Genomic DNA, 26157 nt, shown 5'->3' with positions numbered 1-26157 from the left:
TCTAGATCTAAAATTCTGCATGTTAAAAAGCCCTTGTATGGCCATTAAGGATCTCCCTGGAGATCCAATACAGGAACCTAAATAGCTATACTGTAAAAAGAATACTTAAAGAAAAAGCAAAACAGAGCAATCAGAATTCATGTCTTTGCAAAGGCACAAGTGCAAGAGGACAGGGAATAAACTTAAGGTACAAAATCTCCCATGTTGAAGCATATGGAGCGTATGGCAAGTGTTGATAGTAGACCCCTAGGTGTTCACATACCCACTGTACCTCAGCCACCTATCAAATATCCAAAACTTGATGAAAACAAAATTAGCCAAAGATCTCCCATTGTCTAGCATAGCAACCGGCTACTGTGTATAAAATAATCAAGAGTTTAACTAGAGAGGTGCTGGAGACAAATATGTCATGGGAAAATATTTAGCAGTACCTCCTCTTTTGTCCTATAACTCCAGAGGTGTTAACTGGCCACGTCACCTTGAATAGTCTCTTACAATGTGTGCTAACTACTTATGCTCAACAATTTGTTTCACCTGTTATTTAGCTGTGACACCCTCTATGATTACCTTTTCCAGACTTGCTGAAGAACTCTGTGTAAGCTAGAAAGCTTGTCTCATAAACCAACAGAAGCTGGTCATTTAAGCTTCTGTGGTCATTTAAGTTTTAATGTAATGCTAAGAAAAGCAGAAAAATAACTATTTGCTTTCCCAGTAGCAGCCTGAAGCCAGAGAAATAACTGGAGAACAAAGATTGCATATATCTTCATATATCTTCCTACTGTATTTTCCACTGCATGCATCCAATGAAGTGGGTTTTAGCCCATGAAAGCTTATGCCCAAATAAATTTGTTAGTCTCTAAAAGTGTCACGAGTACTCCTCGTTCTTTTTGATAATACACTTAATGATCCATCAAGTGATGTGATAGGGTTTGAATGTATGAAGATTAATGAGGGCCTTGTTTTCTCCGGAGGAACCAGAGTTGAATTTCTAGATAATTTCACTAGATAATTAAAAACGTGACACTAGGGAGGTATCCAAACTCTCTCTTTTCTGCAGGTGCCAAATGAAGGGCCTGAGATATTAAAATAATCCTGTGTTTGCTCTTAACCAAATATAAATACAACTTTAGCCTGTCAAAAGCCAGCTTATGTACAAGTGTTCAGTAGACTATTAAAGAAAGACAGACTTTATTATACATAAATTAGTTTTTGATTGGCTAACACCACAACAGGTCTGTACTCAGACAATGAGAATGCCGCAGATCAATAAAAGTACGATGGGCAATTGTCACTCCATCGTTCATTAGCTAAAATGATAATTTGTTGCAACGGAAATAAAGTCATTGCAACATGAACTGTCAGAGTCAGTGGGCTTCATTCATTTCTCAGTTTGGTTTAATATCAGTGTAAATTCAGGGCATAGCTACACTTGCAGATGTAGAGCGCTTTGAGTTAAACCAGCCTTCGGAGAGTGCAGTAGGGAAAGTGCTGCAGTCTGCCTACACTGACAGTTTCAAGTGCACTGGCATGGCCACATTTGTGGCACGTGCAGTGGCACTGGGAGTGGTGCACTATAGGCAGCTATCCCAGCATGCAAGTGACTGCAACGTGCTTTTCAAATGGGGGTGGGGTTGGATGGAGTGTGACAGGGAGCATGTTGTGTGTATGTGGGGAGAGAGAGAGAGTAGGTTTTTGGGGAGCTGAGAGCATGTCAGCATGTCGTCTTGAAAGTTCAGACAGCAGCAGACCCTCTCCCCCGCCCACCGCCTCTCTCTCTCTCTCACACAGCATTCCACAATAATGGCTGATTTGTCTCAGAGCAGATAAGCAGCCAGCTGTCAAACAGTGCTTTCAAACAGCATATCCGCATTCCTACAGCGATTCAAAACAATGACAAGAGTAGCCACTTGACTTAAGGGGATTATGGGACATTTCCAGAGGTCGATCAGAGCGCAGTATTGCAACACCTCGTTCACACCGGTGCCGCAGCGCTCCAGCGGGGGCACAGCAAACATTATTCCTCTTGCCAAGGTGGAGTACCAGCAGCGCTGTAGCCATGGAGTCAGAGCGCTCTACATGCCTTGCCAGCGTGGACGAGGAGTGAGCTAGGGTGCACGGAGCTCCTTTATTGCGCGCTAACTCACAAGTGTAGCCAAGTCCTCAGTGACTTCAATGGAGTTATTCCAGATTCACATTCCTAGGAGCGAGAGAGGGATCAGGCCCAGGGTCCCTGGCACTGAAATAAAACAATTCTGCTTTGCCTCAGTACATACTTTCCGTATATGCCTTGGCCTATACATAACATGGAGAAGATTGCTTACAGTGGGCAAAACTAAGGTGGAAGCAATGGTCCATTCACTTTCTTGTTCATTGTTGGAACTAGTTCATTTAAGCATTTATCCAATGGAGGAAATGAGACATTGGAACAAAAGGCATGTTTGGCTACTGTAGAAGCACCATGTTGATTTAGCACCTCTGATGCAGAGAATCCAGCACATTGTTTGCTTTGCAAATGGCTACAATCCAATATCCATAACTGTAGGCTGCTTTTGTACATACAAATCCCTGCAAACATGGGAAAAAAAGAAAAATCACCTCATGGGTGAGATTTCACTTTCGCATCGCCTCTAAGACAAGAGCTACACGTCAGTGAAGAATGGGATACCCCAGTATTACAGGTCATAAGCCACTATACAGAGCTGGAGAGTTATTTCTGATGACTCAGTAGACAAGGTGAGCCCTATTTGCTACAACCCAGGAGGATAAAAAGGGGCCAGGTATCCCACAGAGGCAAAGGAAGGAGGCTTAAACAGAGGTTTGCTTTTTTTTTTTTTTTTTGGTTATTTATCAGTAAATGCAAATCCCAGGACAAGGTTAAGTTTGGACATTAACACAGAGCGTGCGCACGCGTGTGCGTGTACACATTGTGCTGAGAATGGGGTGGGGATGCTGCCAGTTCGCAACTAGTTGCACTCCAGGGTGACTGAGAAACAGTTGGCTCTGTCTGACACAAGGGAGGAAACGTGGGTCCTTTCACATACTTCTGATGCAGTATTCATGTTTGTAATGTTTGCTCAGTTACCGTGGAGATGGGCAATTCAGAAATATAAATGCTGCAGCAGGGCAACAGAATCGGACCATTACATGTCCCAGAAGTGCAAACTTGTTGGCAAGAGATAATTTCTCATGTCTCAGCATGGGGATAGTGCAACAGAAAAATTAAGGAAATAATAGGGAGATGTATGCAATAGAGAAACAGAAAGCTCTAGCCACAGAGCCCAAGTCCCAGAAGGATGAGAACCCACAGCTTCAACTGAAGTCCACGGGACCTGAAGGTCGTCAGAACCTCTGAAAGTTGGGTCCAGATACTGGCTTGGTATATCCTCTCCTCAACACATCCACACCTGGCCCCTTCAGCATCTATCCTCATCGACTCCATATTCTTTTGCTTCTGAGTCACTGCTTCAAATCTGCCCTAAGTCAGGCAGCAGTAAAAGTTGTTGCCACCCAATGGTTATTTGAGGGAATCTATGAAAAAAGATAGTGGGTCTCGGGGTCCAGTTCCTTGTAGACAAGGATCCCCAACCCAACAAAACAGCATCACAACTGCAGTTTCATGACAAACCCTTGCGGAGAGGCCAAGCAGTAGTGATTTATTTGGGTTAGGGATGGAGCACACTGATGGAAGAACTTTCCCTACTGCTGTCTTTGGGTATCTCTCGATGAGAGGATGGGTTCATTGGTGGGTTTTTAAGTGGCTGAGGAGCCCAATTCGTGCCCTGCAGGTTTTCCCACAGAAGTACTCAATGGCTTTTGGCTCTTGATGGATATAATAAATGTTTTTTCTGCACACTAAGCTCTCTAAGGAAGCGATCAGGATTTTTTTTTGCAGGTGACAGTGTTGAGGCTTATGGCTGATGTTCATTGATGAAATTAGTTTGCTTTAGATTTCTTCTGTTCTGGTCCAAATTTTTAAAAATTGAATAGCTGCCACTGGCAGAGGTAAAAATATTTTGTTTGGCAAGCGTCATCACAGCTGTGTCACACCACACTACATCATACATCAGTTGGCTTCATAATAGTATGGAATTAGCTGGTAACCACCTGGACTACTTCCCTGTTTCCTGATATTCAGCACTTTAAAAATCATACCTGTATGATTGCCCATTAACTTTGTCCTGGACAAAATCAGTGGATTGGGCAGACAGGACTTCAGTAACTACTGGGACGTGTTGATCCGTTCTGAGCCCCGCTGAGAATACCTTGGATGAGTCTGTTTCAAGGCAGAGGTATCATTTCACAAATTACAAGTAAACACTGTTAGTCTTTTTGAGTTCCCTTCACACAAGGAGCAGCCACTCAAAGACCCCACCGTCAGCATCATGTTATATGACATTTGCTCATGAAACCAGATTGCCCACCCCCTGCCCAGTACTAGTGTAGAATGTATAAATCAGACTTGTGCGTGAAAAGACAAGTCAGTTTTCTGAGAGGAGCACCAGGGACTAAGACATGCAAATCCAACTGGAGTGAGGAGGCACTGGTGGCTAAGCTCCCTCACTTAGAAAACATGCCCCTGAAGCATTTTCCTTTGGTGCTCTCATAAAAGTGTACTGCTCTCATGTGCTGAAACAAGGACATAGACTGGGACACTTTCAGACAAGCACCAGACCAGCTGGAGAGAGTTTTCTATTACTGTCTCATGTTCTGTGAAAGAAGTGCAATGATCAGACCTGGAGAGATCACAGGGTCTTCAAACAGGTGTCAGCGGGTCATGGCCACCCTGTGTTTACCATATTGCTAAATGGAAGGGCCATGGTTCGAGGTAGATCCTACTTAGATAGGACGGGGATTGGGTGAAGGTCCAGGTATGGAAGAGCATGAGAGGCTGCTTTAGGTTAAGGAAGTGGACAAAGGTTTGTTGGGGCAAGGGCAGGCACCTCCTTGTGACTCTGATCTGTGATGCTGGATTACATTAGGGTGACCAGATGTCCCGATTTTATAGGGACAGTCCTGATTTTTTGGTCTTTTTCTTATATAAGCTCCTATTACCCCCCACCCCCTGTCCTGATTTTTCACACTTGCTGTCTGGTCACCCTAGATTACATTGATCTAACTGTGTATCTGAAGCTTTCGTCTCACCCAGCCCTTCACTTCTGGTCAATTTCTGATCATTTTAGAACACCACTGCATCACACCCAATGATACCCCCAACCCTGGGCTGTTCAAAATGAAGTTGGAAAATGACCAAAACTAACATGATTAGGTTTCCAGTACACCAAGGGCAAAACTTAAACTAAATAAATGCCCTACTGCAGAACAATATTATTGGGTGACAACACAGCTTCTAGAGGGAGCACAATTTTTATCACACATATATGGAAAAGTGTTACAGGGGAGGAGACAGAAGTGTTTTGTACACTAAGATTTGTACGTTTATTGTTTCATGTGATTATTCTACATACTAGTTTTGGCTCAGCCTTTTCATGGTAATAATTTTCCATAGGATCACAGTGTTGCAAACAGATGAGAATGCATCAAGGACCCAGTCCAACTTCCATTGAATTAAATGAGTGTCTTGTCACCGACTTCAATAGGAGTTGGATCAAGCATCAAGTTCTCTCTTCTTGCTTCTCACCTTGTCCATCCCCTTTTCCTTTCTGAATCCCAAAGATCAGGGGAGAAATGGATGAGCAATCATTTATTTTGCAAAATCTGACACCTGAGGCAAACCACTGGGAACCCTTATGACAACAATACTGGACTAGCTGTGTGACTGTTAAAAAGAACCTCATCTCTGCTATACAAAAAGGAATTACTTTGCCTGCAAAAGTATATTATACTCATAATATGTGCATAGGTAAATATGTAACATGTTCCCATTTAGTGACCTCCTCTCCTACAAAAAGAGATACTGCAACTCATGTAGTCCTCTTGATAAGCTATATATTAAATACATTCACATGTACACAATCTGGATAGAACCTACTAGTAGATTTTGGTTTAGATGAGACATAGTATCAAGGCTATATTTATCTGTGATGATTAAAGAGTTAATAGCACTTTTTCCAAGGATAGGGGCATTAATTCCATTATCCTTGTCAAATTAAACAATAGCGTTTACATTCTGCTCTTACCTAAATTTCCTGTTGTTTAACATGCCCCCATTAACAAACCGCTGTATAGCGTCACTGGCAAGGAATGGCTGCTGTATTTGCATGCCAGAGGTGGCTGTATTTCAGGGGTAAGATCAGGACCGGCGCTAGGGTTTCTGGCGCCCTAGGCGCCGGGACATTTCGCCACCCCGCACGTGGGTCTCGTGGCTCTGGTGGAGCTGCTGCCTGCGGCAGGTCCACCGGAGCCGCGGCTCCCTGACCCCGGCGGGGAGGGGGGCGCCCCGGGTTGCCGGATCGCGGCGGCAGCTTCCTGACCTGGGAGCACCCCGAGCTGCCGGACCACCGCGGCGGCTCCTTGACATGGGAGCGTCCCAGGCTGCTGGACTGCCACAGCAGCTCCCTGACCCGGGGGACGCCCTGGGTTGCCGGGCCGCTGCGGCGGCTTCCTGACCCGGAGTGACCTGGGCTGCCGCGGATGCTCGCTGACCCCGGGGGCGCCCTAAGCTGCCGGGCTGCAGGCAGCTGCTGCTGCTGGCAGCTCAGACTACGCAGCGGCCGCTGCAACCATTTAAAAAATATGGGGGGGCCCCCGCTTTTTGGCGCCCCCAAATCTTGGCGCCCTAGGCAACCACCTAGTTCGCCTAAATGGTTGCACCGGCCCTGGGTAAGATGAAATCTAAACACACCATTTACAAGACACTTTGGGCTCCTTTATACTGAACTGTCCTTTAGAAATAGAGGGATTATTTCTCAGAATCTGGGTTTCATCCTACCAGACATTTTTAATCAGCAAATAGCAGCACTTTTGATGTCTGATTTGCTTAATCCTCTTTACGAAGTTTAAATATTCAAAAGATTAGTTTTTCCTCACTATAGAAAAACTGCCAAGTCACCAGGTTTCCTATTAGCTTATAACCTCTGATGCTCTGAGCCACTGTTTTTGGCCAGCTGATCTCTGCAGAATGTTTTTGTTCTGTTCCTATGCACTATTGTGAAATCTGAGGCTTGAAGACTATGCCTCCTATTATGACAGAACATACAGAGTGCTCAAATGCACGCCTTGAGCTGGAACTTCACCTGTTCCTATTGTACCCCCAGGCTTGGGTTAAGCCTATTCTATCAGCTCTGCACATTATGCAAGCAGATTCTTGTCTGTGAAACCTTGGTTACTCTTCTCAAAATCCCTTTCATTTCCTTTTGGAAATTTAAAAAAAAAAGCCATTTCTTTACTGATTCAAAGCATATTTTTTTATCAAAGCTAAGACATCTTCATTGGTGACTTCTTAATAATTCTGCACTGCCAGCTGCAAGACACTGTAATTGTGATCCCAGCACATTTTTGTTGTTAGTGCCTAATTTACTCTGTCGAACTTACCCCTGCAAATAGGCTGGTACTGCACTACCCTGATCAGTAAGCTGGATGCCCTTTCCCTTCTCAAAAGCAGGTGCAGATGAGTCTGTGTTAGCTTCCATTCAAGTTGCAAGGAAACAATCTCTAGCAGTGCCTTCCATGCTGTTGTTCTCTACAACAAGGCCCTTGAAATGCTGCCCAGCTGAGGGCAGTTCTGGCAACTTGCTAGGGGCTTAGGGGCCACAGCTGATTTAAATAATACAGAACAGACATACAGATGTAACCACAAGGGAGGAGATGAGAGGGATGTGCTACCCTCTCCCCCCAACCTTTTTTACTATCCTGTTTATGTCCCTCCCACTCTGCAGCTGCAAACTTAATGGGTTCCAATCCTCGACCACATTTTATCATTTCAGTGTAGTTGTGAAGGTGACTGTAGCTGCCTTCAATGGTAATAGAGAGGAGACAACAGGTCTCAGCAACAATTCATTTAGGCCCAAGCAAAGGGCTTATTTGAGGACAATAATATTGTCTGCTGGAAACGGTAGATTCTGTGAGCTGCAGTTCCTTTGATTCAAGATGGAATGTGGCTTTCTTGGACCTGTAGTATGTAGAGCACAGTTTGATCTAGCTCAAGATGCAACACTGCATACTGCATTTTTGGGCCCTTATGTCTTTGGGTTGCAGCTCTGCTTGGATCAAGATGGAGCACTACATGCTGGGGGCTTGTAAATGATGCCATACCAAAAAGGAAGTCAGCAGCAGACCATATTTTAGAACTCCACAGCCCAACCACGAGGCATCCCCTTCGCCAAACATCCGACCCAGTTAAGGAACAATTAGCAGCATTCTCAGAATATCCTTACCTGCAGAGGAAATACAAAAGTCAGAAGTGCTGGACCTGCTACCGCTATGAGTGGGAGGACGACAGTTATGCACAGACTGGAATTTGCCATCCCTGCCATGGGAAGAAATGGCATCATTTTCTGGCCTAGAGGAGAAATGAGAATGCAGGGTGATAAATACTCACAGCCTAAAAAAGCTGCCTGAGAATTACCATATAATTTCCTTGAAAGGTACAGAAGAAACAGCAAAGTGTATTTTATGTTGCAAGCTAGTGCCGGGGCACAACTTAATAGCATTTTGACTGTACTACTCAAATCAAATGTTAGATATATTTGAAATTAACATTTTTTCCTAGCGTAATAAATAGCTTGGGAAGGAACCCACAACTTGCGACAGTTTGGAGACAAAATACCAGTGACCCCCTCACCAGAGACAATGCCGATAAGTCTACCAGGTTTCCCACATCAAGCTTTTTCAGGAGTGTAAAATGTGTTTCTGAATATTACGGAGGTTCCACACGATGCAAGATAAAAACATAACATAGTATTTTAATTTAACAGCTGTAGAACTTCTTGGATAGGGCTGGTTCTCAAGAGGGCAAAGTTGCTGAACGAGAGGAGAGAGGATAAGATTGCTTGGCTATCAGATGGGGTGAGAGAAAGCAGTGAGGATGGGTTGGGTAGACAAAGGAGGGGGCTGGGAGGGAAGTTACCCTGAGTTGAGAGTTTTGTTGAATACTCATGGCAAGATCAGGCTAAGAGACATCTAGTTAAAAAAGAGTCTTTCCAAGGAGGTGGTTAATAATTGGACCACTAAATCAGTTTCTAAGGGAACAGACAGAGGAATATTAAACAATTTGTGCCTCCTGAGTGATCTCATAAAGTAGGTCTTTAAAAAGAGCTCTCCAGTATTTCCTGGCTAGAGCATCCCCTTACAGTGTAGACTAAGGGCTTGTCTACATGGGGACAATCAGGAAAATTAATTCAAATTAACCAAACACATAAAATTAAAGATGATTGGTTAAACTGTATTAAATCCCTATACAGACATTCTCTTTCAGAATTAAAGTGGTCTTAATTTGGTTTAGTTTAATTCAGTTCCAAAGCCACTTTAATTCTGAATGGGAGTGTCCATATAAGAGCTTGGCTACATTGACACTTTACAGCGCTGCAACTTTTGTGCTCAGGGGTGTGAAAAAACACCCCCCTGAGCGCTGCAAGATGCAGCGCTGTAAAGTGTCAGGGTAATCAGAGCGGCAGCTGCACTCTACACCCTGCTCCCAGCGCTGCACTCTACACCCGTAAGGGATGTGGTTTACAAGCAGCGCTGGGAGAGCTCTCTCCCAGCGCTGCGGCTCTGACTACACTCACACTTCACAGCGCTGCCAGGGCAGCGCTTTGAAATTTCTACCCTCAGTTATTGTAGCTGGCTGTACCCAGAGGGTTTCTGAGCAATCAGTCATTTAGGTGCATTGTAAGACAGAAGCAGGCTGCAAGGCACAATTCAAACTGTGTCACAGTCAGCCCATGGCATGGAATCAATATCAGGCAGATAAGCCTGGGAAGCCTTGATGAAATCTTTAGAAAGGAATCAGTTCTGGGGTATTACTTGTGTGGAAGTGAGTAATGGACATGAGTTATTTAACCTTATCTAGGGAACAGCTGTGACCTAGAGACGAGTGCAGTGGAATGGAGTCAGGGGACCTCAGATCTGTTCCCAGCTCTGCCACTGATTTGCTGCATGACCTTGGGGCAAGTCATTTCACTTTGACATGCTTCATCTTCCCCATCTATAAAATGGGATAATGAGGTTTAGCCGCCTTTGTGGCACTGAGAGCTACAGTAGAAAAGCACTATATAAGCATTATATTCCAATGATCGTAAACTCCACAGAATGAATCCAGGTTTTCTATCTTACTGCGGGTAGCAGAAATTACAGGGGAAGGGGAACCCTTGAACACATTTGATGGTGTTGACCAGTAGCAAAGTGGCTTTAGTCCCATGTTCAGGAGCATAGTCAATAGATTACATCTTTCGAGTCTGTAGCTCTTTTGGGGAAGCGTATTAAAACAAAGAATAAAAATATCTGTGCATTACTGAGAGCAGCCCACATTATTACTGGGTCACTCTTCTCCTGCCATATATAGATGGTTTGCTAAGATTTGGGATTTTATGGATATGGAAAAACAGACCATCCTGAAGAAAGACTCTTTTACCATATACTTTAAAATCTGGACCCTGCTTATGCTGTGAACAGGACCTTGATTCTATAATTACACCTCAGCCATTTTCTTCATAAATTTACTGAGAATAGTATATAGGCAAAAATAGGACCTTGCAGGCCAAATTCGTCCCTGGGATACCCACATACATTTCCAATGTCAGAACTTGAGACTGCTTGTTTTATATATCATGCTCAATTTTTACGTCCTGAAATGGGGAAAGTGTTACTCACTCAACTAGAAACTGATTTTGTCAAAGTTCTTGTTAGTGTCTCTGTAGATATACAATACATGTACAATAAATGTTGTGTTCCACCATTTTCCCCCACTTTCTGCTTTCATATTTTACCTTTGTAACTGTTTTAATCAAATAAAGCATTCTGTGACAGTTTGTATGAAAGAAACTATATAAAAGTCATATTATAGTCAAGGAGCACATGGACATTACAAAAATAATTTGTATTAAATAAGGCTTAGTGATTTTTGACCTTGAGGTTTGGTGCAGTATAAACATTGTAAATACTCTTGTTGCTTATTGAAAAGGCAATTTTCTCACGGGACACAATGCAGTAAACCATCCTCTGTATACAGAAACTCAGCATAAACTTGTCAATCTACTGATATTACTCCCCAAACTTTGTGAGTGTAAAGGCAGCTTTAAAATAAATGATCACAACTTGTCTGAGGATGCTACCTATTTTTACAAGTAACACCTAAGATCACTGTAAATGAAATATTTTCTCTGTAATTTCTCTGTTTACTTTGTACGTTTGGCAGCTCTTTGTGTTTAATCAGTTTCTCTGTTTGCACATTCAGAGTCAGTTTCCTTATTTGCACGGGTCTTCCGGATGTAATGGGAAAGAAAGGCATTTTAAGAAATAGAAAGTTGTGAAAGTAAAAAAAAAAAACTGACTGGAGAAATTAAAGGTAGCTATAGAACCTGAAACTGAAGGTAACTCATTTTTAAAAAATGTGCAGATTTCAACTTGACATTTTTCTTTTTAATTTTTAAATAAAATAAAATAAGTAAAAAGCTATTTAACTATGTTGTTGATCTAGTGGTTTTTGAGGTACCATATTCCATCCTAATAGGAATGGCTGATAGTCTTTCAGTTTGAAAAGTGCACACAGAAATGGATACGAGAAATCCTCAAGACAGACTACTCCACAATCCAGTATCATGGCTACCTGGATTTGGTACAATCCAAGACTGCATGCACCTGAAAGACGAAAAATTGGTTAAACTTGTTCCTCGTTGTGTGATAGGAAAATGTCAAATCTTCTACCTCCAACATAATGGAGACGAAGAGGAGAAATCCTACCTCAAGAATGAACTTGGTAAAACTTATTTTGTTTAATAACAGAAAGCTTGATAAATACCATGTCTTTAGGATCCTGAAGTCTCTTATTTCCAGTTGCAAACCAATATCCTACTACTGACTTCAGCTACATCTAGAGCTGCAACCAGAAGTCACAGATCACCCTTTCACCAGATCCCTTTTACTTATTATTTTAAGTAACTAGCGCATTTATCACATTAATAATCTTTGTCTGTCTTAATTTCTGCTTTCACATGAGGGTAGCAATTGTCCCAGAGGAGATTACATTTTCTGGTTTACGAAGTGAAAGATCCACTGGTATGTCAACTGCACGATGGAACTCACCCACAGAAATACTAAAACCAGCTGGAGAATATTGACACACAGGATTTACTGCAAGCTTAGGCCAAATGACTCTGTAAACTTTCATTCCTTTATCGCAAATATATGACTTAGGTCAATGGACCAGTCTTTGACTGCAGTTTTCCCTCCCTTTCTTTTTCAAACGTCCATTATTTTAAATCAAAAACCTGTAAAGAATGACAACGGCAATGTACTTTCCAATATGGAGGCTTTATTTTTTGTATATTCAAGTTACATTATTTTGGATTTTGGAAACAATCCAACTTTCTGCCTCATTTGCCCAGACTTACGTTGGGTATGCAGCTCTGTGATAGCCCGGGGTGACTGGTCTCTGGAGAGGCTCATCTATGCTCTGATGAACACCAGGAAACAGCTTCTTCTTCACTTTTGGTGTATGAGTCATTATCTAATACACAGAAGGAGAAAGAGGAGGAAAGAGAGGGGGAACTGAAGTCAATGGGACAGGGATATGAAGACTATCTGAGCATCAACCTAGACTTGTATCCTAATGCCACTGAACAGGATTTGCCATGGTTTACCACGTCTACATTATAGCTCTTTCTGTTCCAAGCTGGCTCAGTAAGGATGCAAGTTTACCTTTCCCAAGCTCATCTTATTTCTGCTGGATAGACGTTCATCAACAGATAGTAAGGAATTGGGGCTGAGTAGGCAAGTAAAGAGCTGAGTCTCAGCTAGCCTTATACATAGCACACAGAAGAAGGCAGCTGTTATAATTAAACCTCTGGGTGTTAAATGTTGACTGAAATGTTGAAATTAAATATCTATCCAAACAAATTCAGTATTTCAGAATCCCAATGAGCAGTACTTACTCCCAAATACTCTGTTGTCAGCAGCTTCTCTCCTGATAGCTCTCCCAGCTGAGGTTGTAACACCTCATCTTTGTCCAGATCAGCCTCCATTGTATCATGGTCCTCCTGTTACAATAATATACCTCAATTACTTGAACTCAGTCCCTTGGGCAGCTTTCAGTTCCAGCCTAAGCATTTAATTTTCATTCCGGCAGTCACTTGTGCAATACACATTTAAAACATAAATGACTCTTGCTACTAGGGCTGCACATGTGAACTGATGTGTGTCTGAGGCCTTGACTACACTGGCGCTTTACAGTGCTGTAACTTTCTCGTTCAAGGGTGTGAAAAAACACCCCCCTGAGCGCAGCAAGTTACAGCGCTGTAAGCTAATCCCCACAGGTGGGTGGAGTACCTGCAGCGCTGGGACACTGTTTACACTGGCGCTGCGACCACACTCGAACTTCAAAGCACTGCCGCGGGAGCGCTGTACAGCTCCAAGTGTAGCCATACCCTGAATTTATATACGTGTGTGTGTACATGCGTGTACATACACACTTGTCCAAGCTTTTGATTCAATAAGAAATAAATACAAATAATTCCTCCCAGCAGGCTGAAGGAAAAAAATTATAGCCCTGACGGGCTGCTCGCCTTGAAATCTCAAATCCCCAAGTATTCTATGCAGGCTCAATAATAAAGACCATGGTGTTAATATTCACTACTTTCTAACGAGAATAGTTCCCCTCCATCCTCTAAAGAACATGACAGATCAGCACCACGATAGAACTAAGGGAAAGGTGGGTTTGATTTTTAAACAGGTTGTAAATCATTGTACGGAAAAGTAAATTACCGTAATCATTCTAGGAGAGGTTGCTTACTTTCTATAGTAACATCAGTTCTTCAAGATGTGTCCCCCTATCGGTGCTCCACATCAGATACGTATGTGCCCCAGGTGTCTTTGATCAAAGATGTTTGGTAGCAGTGCCTATTCAGCCTGCACACACACACAGCAAACCTCCTTCTGTCTCATACTTGAGGATATATAGAGCTGAGTGGGCAAAACGCCCTCAGTTCCTTCTCTATTGCAAAAACCCGTGAGACGAGACTCAGAAGCAGAAAGGAAGGAGAGCATGCAGCGGAGCACCCATAGGGGGACACATGTCAAAGAACAACAGTTACTGTACAAGGTAAGTAATCTCTCCATCTTCTTTAAGTAGTCTCTCTATGGCTGCTCCACTTCGGATGATTCCAGAGCAATACTCCTGGAAGGAGACCAGAGCTTCAGAGTTGTATCTAAGACTGATGATAGGACTGCCATGCCAACAGCTGCATCTGACCAGAAGTCTGCATCAGAGCACAGTGTTTGGAAAAAGTATGCCCAAGCTGAAGCTTTGCAATTTTCTGCAACTGGTACATTTTTCTACAATGTGCCATGGATGTATATTGGGATCTTCTAGAATAGGCTATTATTCTAGAAGGTGGCTGATGATTAGCAGCCTCATAACAAGAAAGAATACTTGTTTGCCTGTAGGCAGTACAGGAGCTGGAGTCTGCCAGATGGTCTTGCAGGTTCAATTAGAGCCTCATTCACTGGCAAGGGCACTTGACCAGAAGTTGTCACGTGCAAAATGTCTAAAAGCTTATGCTGCAACCCATGGACTGACTCTATGGGGATCAGGAGAGAGTGAGCAATCTGTTTCATAAGTTCTGGAAACTGTTTAAAATCGTCAGCATGAAGTGGTGGGAAGGCCTTACAGCCTCACTTGGTGATGATGAGGAGATGCTGGTTTGTGGTGTCCCTTTCTTCTCAGCTCTTGCCTCTTGCTCCTTGAACACAGGCTGAGGTCTTTGTATACCAAATCCCAAACCTTGTTTAATACTGTTTAATGTTAGGCAATGACAGTGTCATGTTAATACCTTTGAGGCTCTGGGTCTATATATTCCATCTAAATTAATACAACAGACTTCCCTGTCCAGAAATCTGGAATCTGAGGAGATGCCTTCAGCATAGTCCAAGGGAGGAGCAGACTGGAGGCAAAAACAATGTTTATCTGTGTCATAAACAGATAGCTAAGGGTTAATGTTTCTTTTACCTGTAAAGGATTAACAAAGGGAACCAAACACCTGACCAGAGGACCAAATCAGAAAACCGGATTTTTCAAAGTCAGGGAGGGAAGTTTTGAACTCTGGGTCTTTTGTCTGTCTCTCAGCTATGAGAAGCTTCTTTCTTCTTCTAATCTTCTGTGTCCAACTTGTAAGTACAGGTAGAAAAACAATATAGGCTTTTATGTTGTTTTGGGGGTATTTACATGTGTGTAACTTGCTGGAATGTTTCAAATTGGATATCTTTTTGAATCAGACTGTTTATTCATATTTTCTTATAAGCAATAGCCCTGTATTGTCATCTTGATGCAGAGTTTATATTCTTATGTCTTTTTCTTTCTTTTTTTTTATATAAAGTTTTCTTTGTAAGACTTGTTTGAGTTTTTCTCTCTGGGTAGGTTAAGGAACAAGGGGAGGGAATTCTCTTTGTGTTAGATCTACGGAGGGTAAGCTCTGCAGCACCAGGGAGTTGGTGGGAGGGGGAAGAGATAGGATCATCTCTGTTTCCTTGTATTTGGGGTTTGTCTCTTTGTGGAATAAAGGAGACATGCTTCTTGGTATTGTGATGTAAAGAGATTGCATCAATACTCTCAGGTTAGCCCAGAGAGGAAAGTCTGGGTGGGAGAGGGAGGAGGAAGGGAAGTGGTTTATTTCCCTTTGTTGGAGACTCAAAGCATCTGAGTCTTGGGGGTTCCCCAGGGAAGGTTTTGGGGGGCTCAAGTGTACCAGGCACTGATTCCTGGTTGGTGGCAGCGAGATAAGATCCAAGCTGGTAATTAAGCTTGGAGGTTCATGCTAAGCACCCAGATTTTGGACGCTAAGGTCCAGATTTGGGAAAGAGACTTATGATAATCTGCCTCATCCCAAAGGTACCGGAGAACTAGAGGGTACTGAGGAAGGGGAAGGTCTCCGTGACCTAGAAGATTGCAGTACTGACAGTTATTTGGTATCCATTAACAAAGGAGACACTGGCTCATCTGAGACAGATAAGTCTCTAAATTCCTGCAGTACCAGGTGAATGTGTGCCGAAACTGAATGCAGTTCCGCAACAGTCAGCAACGGTACCAAGGATGCTGTTTGCTTCAGTGGTATATGAGCAGCAGACAGAGATGATAAGGAGGATGTTGCTGGCTTTGGAGGTACCAGTGTCGTAGTCTGAGACATTTGCTTATGTACTGGCCATAGCATAGAGAATTCTGTAGACAGTAACAGCTTCCTTGATGCAAAGTGTTTACTCTCTGTGGTGCAATCCGCTTAGACTGTACTGGAGATGGTTTCAGTACCAAGGCATGCTTGGTACTGTGATTCTTGAAAGAGCCTGAAGTCTTTGACTAAGAACTCCAGGTACCAGAGAAGACTGGAGCCTCAGCGGTACCCTTTCTGGAACATGAGGTCTCTGAAACAGTCAATTTCTACAGTTACTGAGCTTGATGGGGTACTGTGGTCACTCAGAGACTGATGTATAGGGCAGGCATCTGGGCCTGGATCCAAGCCTGGTTGAAGGGAGTGCTCCATCATGAGGAGCCTAAGTTTAACCTCCCTGTTTTTCCTAGATCTACTCCTGAAGGCCGAGTAGATGTTGCTCTTACACAGTATGTATCTGTCTGCAAGATATACTGGCAATGCCCATTGCTGACTGGCATAGATTAATGGCAGGTAAGGCAGTACTTGAATCCCAGGGATTCCAGAATCCCACACAGAGGACAATCCCTAAGGGAGAACCCCTCAGATGGGGCAGGAAAGGAAGGGTTGTCTAATGGAAATAAAGTCTTAGTTAACTAGAAGAACTACAAAACTATAAACTGAAAGGAGCAAACTAAAGTAGACCGAGAACCCAAATGAGCTAAAAGCTAAAGGTTAAGCTTGAAGCGGGAACACTATAAACTCCATCTTAGGCTATAGGGTAGTTGAGAAGGAACTGAGGGCAGTTCACCTGCACAGATCCATATATCCTCAGTACAGAGCACAAGAAGGTCTGGAGTACGTGCGTGGAAGGAACAGACTCTGCTACCAAAAACCTCCAATCAGAGGCACGTGCACATCTGAAGTGGAGTGCCCATCGGGACACTACTTAAAAAAGAACTAGCTATTGTTATGACACATAAAAAGTCTGATACAAAACCCATTCAAGTCAATGGTGACTATCTATTGACTACAGTGGGGTTTGGATCATTCCCAAAGAACACAAAAGCAGAAAAAGGACAGGACAAGCATCTTTACACTAGCATGACATAAAGTGAGGGAGTAGGTTTCAGTCAAGCTGGGAAATAACTCTCATGGCATGATCCCAACAAAAGCACCCTCCTGGATAGGCTGTGGTGCAGCAGACATGCCTGCCTCAGTCTCCCCTTTCAAGGCCCCAGAAATAGTCCAAATGGTCCTTGTGAGTATAAACATAACCTTGGGGGATTTATTTTAGTGGTCCAATGCACATAGGCCATAACAAAGTAAGTCCCAATACCAAGTCCCGCAACCACAGTCCAGACAGTACATCAAGTAGAACCCCAGTGTCCTTCATCACACCCCGGCTCTTCAGCCTTCTTCCTTCTCCGGCCCTCTGGCTTCAGCTCTCCAGCTCCAAGAGCCAGGAGGCACCTCTCTCTGCTGCTATCAGCGTTCAGCCCTCTCCAGCCTTCTGGCCATGGTTCTCTGCCTCAGAAAAAAGACAGCTGGCTACCCCTCCCCTGGCATCCTAGCCCTCAGTCTCCCAGGACCAGCTTTGACTCTCTTGAAAGTCAGCAGGCTAGCCTCCCCACTGACTACCTGGTAATTCCACCCTCTTTCCAGGGAAGGCCTGCAGACTTAACTCACCAGGTCGTTCTTTCACTGAGCCTCTCTCCTCTCAGATTCTCCCTGAGCCTTTATAGCCTCCAGCAGATACAACCATCCCCCCTTAAAAGGCCAAATGAGAACAACTGTTCTGGCACAGGGGAGCTGGATCTACTTCATTTAATGGGTCAGCCATCTTATGACACTTTGCTACAAAAATCATCCAAATGTCAGATTCTTATGCAATCTCAAAAAAGTTTTAGAAAGAAGATGCTTTATAAATGTGTGTATGAGAGAGATTTCATGTGGTAGAAATGGGCACATGTTGGCTACAGATACTGCCACCCCCACAGTAGGCCTTGACTCAATGGAGATATGCAGATTCACAGTAGCTAAGGATCTGACCCTAGATTTTTCTGCTTGCACCTTTATCTATTTAGCACCTAATAAATATTTTAAACAAAACCATAATCTTTGTTCTGATATGGCTATTTTGTTTCTCACTAGCATGCTTATGTTACATGTGAACATGCTTATGTTACATGCGTTAGGTTATAGGCATATTGTTTATACGCCTCAAAAAATATTTTATGGTTTAAAGGAAAAGCCTTGGAATGAATTATTGTTTCATGCAGGGAATTAAGAAAACACCAGTTGAGTTAATCTTCTGGGATGAATTCTATTTTAAACCCACTTTCTATTTAGTGATGGCAGTCTTTTCTCGTTTTCCTTTCTTAATTATACTTCCTCAAAATAATTTCAAAAAAGATCAACACAGTCATTTTTCTCAACAAATTGGAGATGTTATTCTTCATACCCCTTTCTAAAACAGTTGCATAGCGCTGCTAGTATAAAATGACTGCTGTATTGTAAGAAATACATTTCAGTGATGGGCGTGAAAAGCTCAAAAAGCTTGCCTCTCTCACCCACAGAAATTGGTCCAATAAAAGATAGTACCTCACCCACCCTGTCTCTCTAATACCCTGGGATTGACAAGGCTACAACAACACTGCATACGTTAATTTTAATGGAAGATACAGTACATGTCTAAAAGTTGAAAATATCAACCATCGTCTATAAAGCAATTTTGCAATTATTCTGGATGAAAGCAGCAAGACAAATGTACCATCAGTAGCTTTCCTGTTATTTATCCTCTTTAGTATGCTTACAACGTAACAGCTAGACACATGCCAGGAGTTAAACTGGATGATCATAACATCCTTTTTTGCTTTTTCCATTGGCCTGACAACAATTTTACTTCCAAAAAGCTTTAAAGCTCTTCACAGATTGGCCCTATTCATCACATTATCTATCTTAACTAGATATCTAAGGTCCTCCAGTTGAGGCTTCTATTTCATTCTGCACACAAGTTCTAGGCTCTATTGACGAGTGGGCATAAGAACGGCCATACTGGGTCAGACCAAAGGTCCATCTAACCCAGTATCCTGTCTTCCAACAGTGGCCAATGCCAGGCGCCCCAGAGGGAATGAACAGAACCAGTAATCATCAAGTGATTCATCCCCTGTCGCCTGTTCCCAGCTTCTGGCAAACAGAGTCTAGGGATACCATCCCTGTCTACCCTGGCTAACAACCATTGATGGACTTTTCCTCCATGAATGTATCTAGATCTTTTTTGAACCCCTGTTGTAGTACTGATCTTCACAACATCCTCTGGCAAGGAGTTCCACAGGTTGACTGTATGTTGTGTGAAAAAATATTTCCTTTTAGTCTCCATTCTAATCTTCAGAATCTCGCAACTGCTTGAATATTGCTTAATGTACTAGGCATGTGGACCCAAACATCCACATTCTAGTCCCTTGTATGGAGGACATCCCAAAGAGAAGTATCACCATTTCACTCCAACCACAACACAATGATGGCCTGTTCTACTACCACACAACAGCTGAAGCAGACCACAGCAGTGAAGGTGTTAATGGCTTGAAGTCTAAGGCTTGGCCTACACAGGAAAATTAGGTTGATTTAATTACGGGAGTCAGGGATGTGAAAAATCCACACCCTTGAACAGCATTGTTAAATTGACCTAATTCCCCGTATAGACAGCGCTAGGTGCCTCTTGGGGAAGTGGATTACCTACACCAACAGGAAAAAATCTCCCATCTAGAGAAGTAGCATCTACATTGAAGTGTACCAGCTGTGCCACTGTAGCACAAGCCCTAACATTAAGCTCTTTTTGTTTGATGTTGCTTCTAGCTGAGCTGTATTTTCAAGCTGAAGTTAACTGATTTTATTGCCAGGTGCCGAGTGATAGGTGGATCAGAAGGTATCCTGTAAATGTCTGTTGTCCAGTTATCTAATAAATCTCAAATTTACAAATTAACTTAGAATTAGAGCTAGTATATCATGTATTTACTTTTACAGACTGCTTTTAAAGGCTGTTCAAACCCAATTAAAACCACATTTAAATATTAATTATTTAAAGTAAAGCCAATATTTAAAAATAAATACTTTAACATCATATATGCTACTACAGGGCATAGCAAATACACTTTTGTGGTGACACGAATATGCTTTGCTGAAATAGGTGATTTACTCTGTTCTTATATAATAAGGGGCATATAATCTGTTTCTTAAGCAATAAATCCTGCAGTCTTTACTTATGTGGGGAGTCCTATTGACTTTAATGGGGGTCCTGATGGGAGGGTGCACTGCAGGAACAGGTACTAAAGATACATTAAAGGCATCAACTTTTAAATAATGATTTGTGCCTGAATAAGGTAGGAAGTAACATGACATGGTATACAGCTAAACTGGGTAAATTCACAGTTTGGGTGTGTTGTAAGTCCACCTATTAGATTATCTGGTAAATCTGTACTAAGAGTGCTGTTTTTTTCAGAAAATGTTCTTCAAAACATGTACATAAAATGAACCAAATAATTGTACTGCAAGAAAGGTTGTGTGTACTTTAAAGATACTTTAAAGATTGTAGACTTTTAATATTTTTTTTCTTGGATAATTACAGAGTTCTGGATTCCTAAAGTGTACACGTGCTTTATGGAAGCCAATATTCTTTGCTCTCAGCTGGTAGCCAGCTATTGAGTCTGGCAACTCATAGTTCTAACTCCCAGATGGTGACTGACTTTCAGCTCCTGTCTCCATGGGAAATGGCTAATGGAACTGTTGAAAAAAAGAAATGAACGTTTTGAGATCACCTAGCATGTACCTTTTTTCACCCTTGCTATGTGTCTGGTGAGCCACTGCCTATTTCCACAGCGAGAAGTAGAAAGTAGGGGAGCACATGAGTAAGATTCCCACTTGTTACCGTAGGGTGCTGGATGGCAGCCAAAGCCACCTATTCTGTTCTCCCAACAGTGAACACACAATTCAGAAGCCCAGAAGACTCTAAGGGCTTGTCTACACTGGCACTTTACAGCAGTGCAACTTTCCCGCTCAGGGGTGTGAAAACACCACCCTCTCCCCATCGAGCACAGCAAATTTCAGCGCGTAAAGTGCCAGTGTAGACAGTGCACCAGCACTAGGAGCTGCATTCTCAGAGCTGGGAGCCACGCCCCTTGTGGAGGTGTTTTTTTAGAACGCTGAAAGACCTCTCTCCCAGCGCTCTGTTGCGACCACACAAACCATGTTAAAGCGCTGCCGTGGCAGCACTTTAATGTTGCCAGTCCAGACTAACCCTAACATCTGTTGTACTTACAGTTTGATAGGAAATGCAAATTACACTCTTTTGCCTACTATTTTTATTTACTTATAATCTTTTTAAAGTTTCCTTTTCTCAACGGGCAGATGATTTTAGGGAGGACATACTGGTAAATGAATAACCCAGTTTGTTACACTGGAGGCCTAAACAACTGGAAGCTTCTCCAACCGCTGAAATGTCCCACATTTCAGTGTTTATATCATTTTATGAAGTGTAACACTGTGATGGAATCCACACCTATGAACACAAAGAATGATACAATTTTTTGTAATTATAACTGGTTTTATTGCAATGAAAAAAAATTTTTTTTCAACCCATCTCTTTTTTATAAGAAATGTAATTCTTAAGAGCTGGACAAAACTCAGCAGTTTGGTTAAAAGCTTTGAGTTCTGTTTGTTTATCTGAAACAAACATGAGTATGTGACAGGGTTTAAGATATTACAAGAGGTTAAGGCCTATTGTTATAGCTTCACAGACATGAGCTGTTAAAAAAGGCCTTTTAGAAAAGCTCCAATATCTAGACAGCTACTTTAAAAACAATGATCAGAGACACGCAGCTCCAGCTTTTCTGAAAAGCCCAGATATTCCCCTATAGTGCAGTAGCATCGACCAACTCTTCCCGGAGAAGTTTAGTCTTAAGTGGTCACTACCATGAGAGCTGCTAAAAGCCAACAGAAAATCAGATTAACTTAAAATTAAATACAGAAATAGCAAAATATAGAAAGCTAATGGTAACTGGGGGAAATCTTTGCATAGACATATTGCTATAATGGGAGGGGATAGGGATGTGGTGAGGAAAATAGGTGGTGATCCAAAAAAGCCTCCTCCCTTCAATGCTTTTCTTGGCATTTGTTGTTTTAAAATAGCCACTAAGCTATATACATTTGCAGCAATGTAGTCACTAAGGTATAATAAAACAGGCAGTCTGTGTTAACAAACAGCCAACATGTATACATCCTGAAATGCATCCATTTTGTGACAGTTTGTAAAGTTACTTCAGCTGGCACTGTTGTTTTGAGTTGTGCTTATAGACTTTCTGTGTATAAAACTTTCCCAAACTCTCCCTTAAGTTGGTTTGCCAGGCAGCTCTGTAAAATCAGATATAATCATGGGACTCCATCTCACCATGGAGAACAATTGCATTCTGCATTCCACAAATACAAAGGTCTAAATCTGTGAGGCAGTGAGCAAACATTGGTTATTTTGTTAATAACACTGCTTATTTACAAAAATCAATAACCTGCATGAAATTAGTATATCATTTTGTTGCCATTTATTTTGGCATATATCTTTGATACCAATCTTGTAATCAAGGGACTGGAATAGGCCTCCATTTGATAACAGAAGAAAATTACAGTTATTCAGTGGCAATGATCTAGCTAAGGGCCTGGCACTATGCCCATAAACCCCTGGAAATAAAGAATTATCACTTACCTTAACAATGAGCATTGACCTGAAAGTTAGCTTGCCTGGAAGCAAGTTTTTTAAAAGTGGTCTTGGGAGTTTTTTCTTTTATATAAAGGAAGAGCTTATGTAATACAAAAATATACAGCCATTTATTTGTTTCAACCTTCCATCTCTACAGAGATGGGGCAAGCCGCAGAGAATTAACTCCCCTTTTACTCCTGAGAGCAGCCCCTGAAGAACAGAGTGCTCAACACTTACGAAGTTCAGGCCACATCTTTCTTGAAGTGGTCTCCGCATCACTACACATCACAACAGATCAAAGCCATGTGCAAGTATTCCTCAGAAACAAAAATGCCAGAGACCAAAGGACGATTTCACCATCTTGTGCTGTCACAGCAGCCATAAGGCAATCACGGTCACAGAACCTCACCTCCAGCAATAGCTGCTCCCCTAATAGGGGATTTTATAAACAAGTGATGTAGATAGCAATGAGAGGTCATAAAGATGAGCTCCTGAAATACCCTGGATGTGCCACATCCATTGCTTTGAGGGCAGATTACTGGCCATTCATATACTTAAAGATAACTGGAAATGAAGCAGTTATAATAATTTCATCTTATAATGGGTCAGTTCTTTGCGCCATCTAGGAGCTAGACAGCTGTTAGTGTTAATTAACATTGATTCAAATATGGGGAAGGTCAAAGGTGTAATCAGTTTGCTGGGTTCAACCTGGTTCCCAGTGGACATATGCTCATCACTATCTCATTAATCCATGGTATGGACATCGGCTACCAGAACCCCAATTGCCTCAGAACTACCCAACCACAGAAAACAAGGCAACGCAAAGGCCAGATGTTGTGAGGTGCTGAAGTCAATGGGCACTGAGGGTGCCTAGTAGCTTACAAGATTGGGACCTTTGCAATGTTTTTCTAACTTCACAATGAATTAAATGTGGGGCAGGGACCATCTTTTTGTTCTGTTTCTATACAGTGCCAAGCACAATGAGGTCCTGGTCAATGACTAGGTTTCATGGCAATATGATAATACAAATAAATAACAATAAATTACTCTGAAATGTACATTCAGCTGCTGTTACCGTGTAGAAAAAAGACTGTAAAGGGGAGTTTGGTTTGTATCAAATAAGTTCTCTGCAAGGAACACCCACCTGTTCATTGGTGTCTGTTTTTGCCTTCAAATTCCATACGATTTAATTTCTCTATATTGCACTCTATTTCTTAACACAGAAAATTTGCAAAAAAGTTGGTAATTTTTTTCTAATTAAAAAAATAAAAAAACAGCTCAGCTAAAGTGTGATAGCAGTACAATTAAGCACAACCACTGTAGAGAGAAGAAAAGGAGTGCCTTGAAGTTAGCCCAGTGTCTGCATTACTTGATAACAAAACATCTGTGCTTGGAGCTGGTGAATACAGGACGAAGTGGCATGCTGAACTCTGAATTTCCTGCTTTTTCCTGGTTTGGGTCATATACTTAGGTGTTGTCCATAGCTATTCTCTGGGAATTTTCACAGTACAAAGTGATTTTGTAAAGAAAGACTAACCATGATTGCTAGCTATCAATGCCAAGGGCCACACACACACACACACACACATATTTATATATTGTACTATATAGTATAAGCCTATTAAATCATACCTTCAGGCTGTCCTTTTAAATTGATCATGCATGCAGCACTTTTTATGTGATAAGGCTGCTCTACGGAGGAACTCCCCTCTGGCTATCTACAGTATTTTTCCAGAAAATCTCCCACTGTGGCACTTGCACAGATGTTGCAATGGCAGAAGTGCTAAGAGCAAAGGCATTTTTACCACCACACCATTCTATTCTGCTGGTTTGTTTAGGTAATAGAATGGTTAAAAGGCCTATGTGCTGTCTACATTAGGGCTTCCCCTATTGCTGTGTGGGAGGTTTCCTGAAAGACACTAGCACAGAAAAAGCTTAAATTAGCAGAGATTGAAATGCACAGCTGACTAGTTCTTATCTACCCAAACTGTAGGCTGCCTGCACATTCTGTCCACTATTCTGATTCAACTTTTTAAGAGAACTGATTTTCCACATTTGTACTTACTGGTTTGCTAATTTTACCTCAGAGTTAATTAAAAAGCTTTCAAAATTTCAAAGAAGGAAAAGAAGTTACACCTTAAAGAGCTGATGATGCCTCAAAGAATAAACTGGTAAACATTCAGTTTACACACATTTCTGCTCCTGTTTTTGGTCATTTGCTTCCCTTGTTTCTAAATACTGAGGATATCTGCATGACAATAGGATCTCTGCTGATATAACAGCTCCTCTTCTCACTCCTTTAAATTGTAATCCTTTGTTAGGTCATCATAGTTATTGTTGTGATGATTATGATGCCATGAGACAAGGATTAGGACTTCAATGAGGAATAAGCAGCAAGAGCAGAGGTCCTCTTTTTATGCAAATATCCTTGGTAATTAAATTTAAAACACACCCACAGAAGAAGAGACATATAAAATCCACCACAATCAGCACAACTATTCCTGAATAGAATGTTAATTAGTTTCCCAGGAGACGTCAGCAGGCCTTTACACTTACTTCATCATCTTCATCCTCCTCTTCATCATCAGACTCAACACTTTCATCCAATGGCTCTTCTAGAAAGAAACAAAAGAAAAAATATCGGTGTAAGTGACCAAAAGTGAATTAGTCTGTGTCCATCCCATCAGAAACTCTAGCTATTACCCTCCATCCAGAAAAATTTAGCTTGCCAATATTTATTATGCTAGTTCTTTGAACAGCAGCTCTTGAACTTTGTGCTAGTATTTTGAGAACAGCAACATTTTTGGAATCACCAAAAATCCTCTGTTGGATTCCCTGAAAAAGGCAGAAGCAGAAATACTCAGGAATAGTTACTTAGGGCTTGGCTACATTGGCACTTTACAGCGCTGCAACTTTCGCGCTCAGGGGTGTGAAAAAACACCCCCCTGAGCGCTGCAAGATGCAGCGCTGTAAAGTGTCAGTGTAATCAGGGCGGCAGCGCTGGAAGCGCGGCTCCCAGCGCTGCACTCTACACCCGTAAGGGATGTGGTTTACAAGCAGCACTGGGAGAGCTTTCTCCCAGCACTGCGGCTCTGACTACACTCACACTTCACAGCGCTGCCGGGGCAGCACTTTGAAATTTCTAATATAGCCAAGCCC

The 26157-nt window shown here is 42.2% G+C and overlaps 1 protein-coding gene across 3 annotated transcripts in view; it reads right to left on the bottom strand.

The window, feature by feature from the left end:
* ARMC9 (armadillo repeat containing 9) overlaps positions 1-26157 on the bottom strand; it is a 134315-nt gene that overhangs the window by 20123 nt on the left and 88035 nt on the right. For 2 of the 3 annotated variants that reach the window (XM_075068343.1, XM_075068342.1), the window contains 5 exons: positions 25555-25613; positions 13047-13151; positions 12507-12622; positions 8334-8458; positions 4153-4273 (listed from right to left, as the gene is read on the bottom strand). In XM_075068343.1, the coding sequence (XP_074924444.1) occupies positions 4153-4273; positions 8334-8458; positions 12507-12622; positions 13047-13151; positions 25555-25613 (526 nt within the window). The remainder of the gene's footprint in view (positions 1-4152; positions 4274-8333; positions 8459-12506; positions 12623-13046; positions 13152-25554; positions 25614-26157) is intronic. The other variant, XM_032777252.2, reaches the window with a different exon arrangement.

The sequence above is a fragment of the Chelonoidis abingdonii genome, chromosome 8 (genome assembly GCF_003597395.2).
Source record: "Chelonoidis abingdonii isolate Lonesome George chromosome 8, CheloAbing_2.0, whole genome shotgun sequence".
Classification (NCBI taxonomy): Eukaryota; Metazoa; Chordata; order Testudines; family Testudinidae; genus Chelonoidis; species Chelonoidis abingdonii.
The sequence above is the reverse complement of the archived record's forward strand: the minus strand, read 5'-3'. Positions and strand labels throughout refer to the sequence as shown.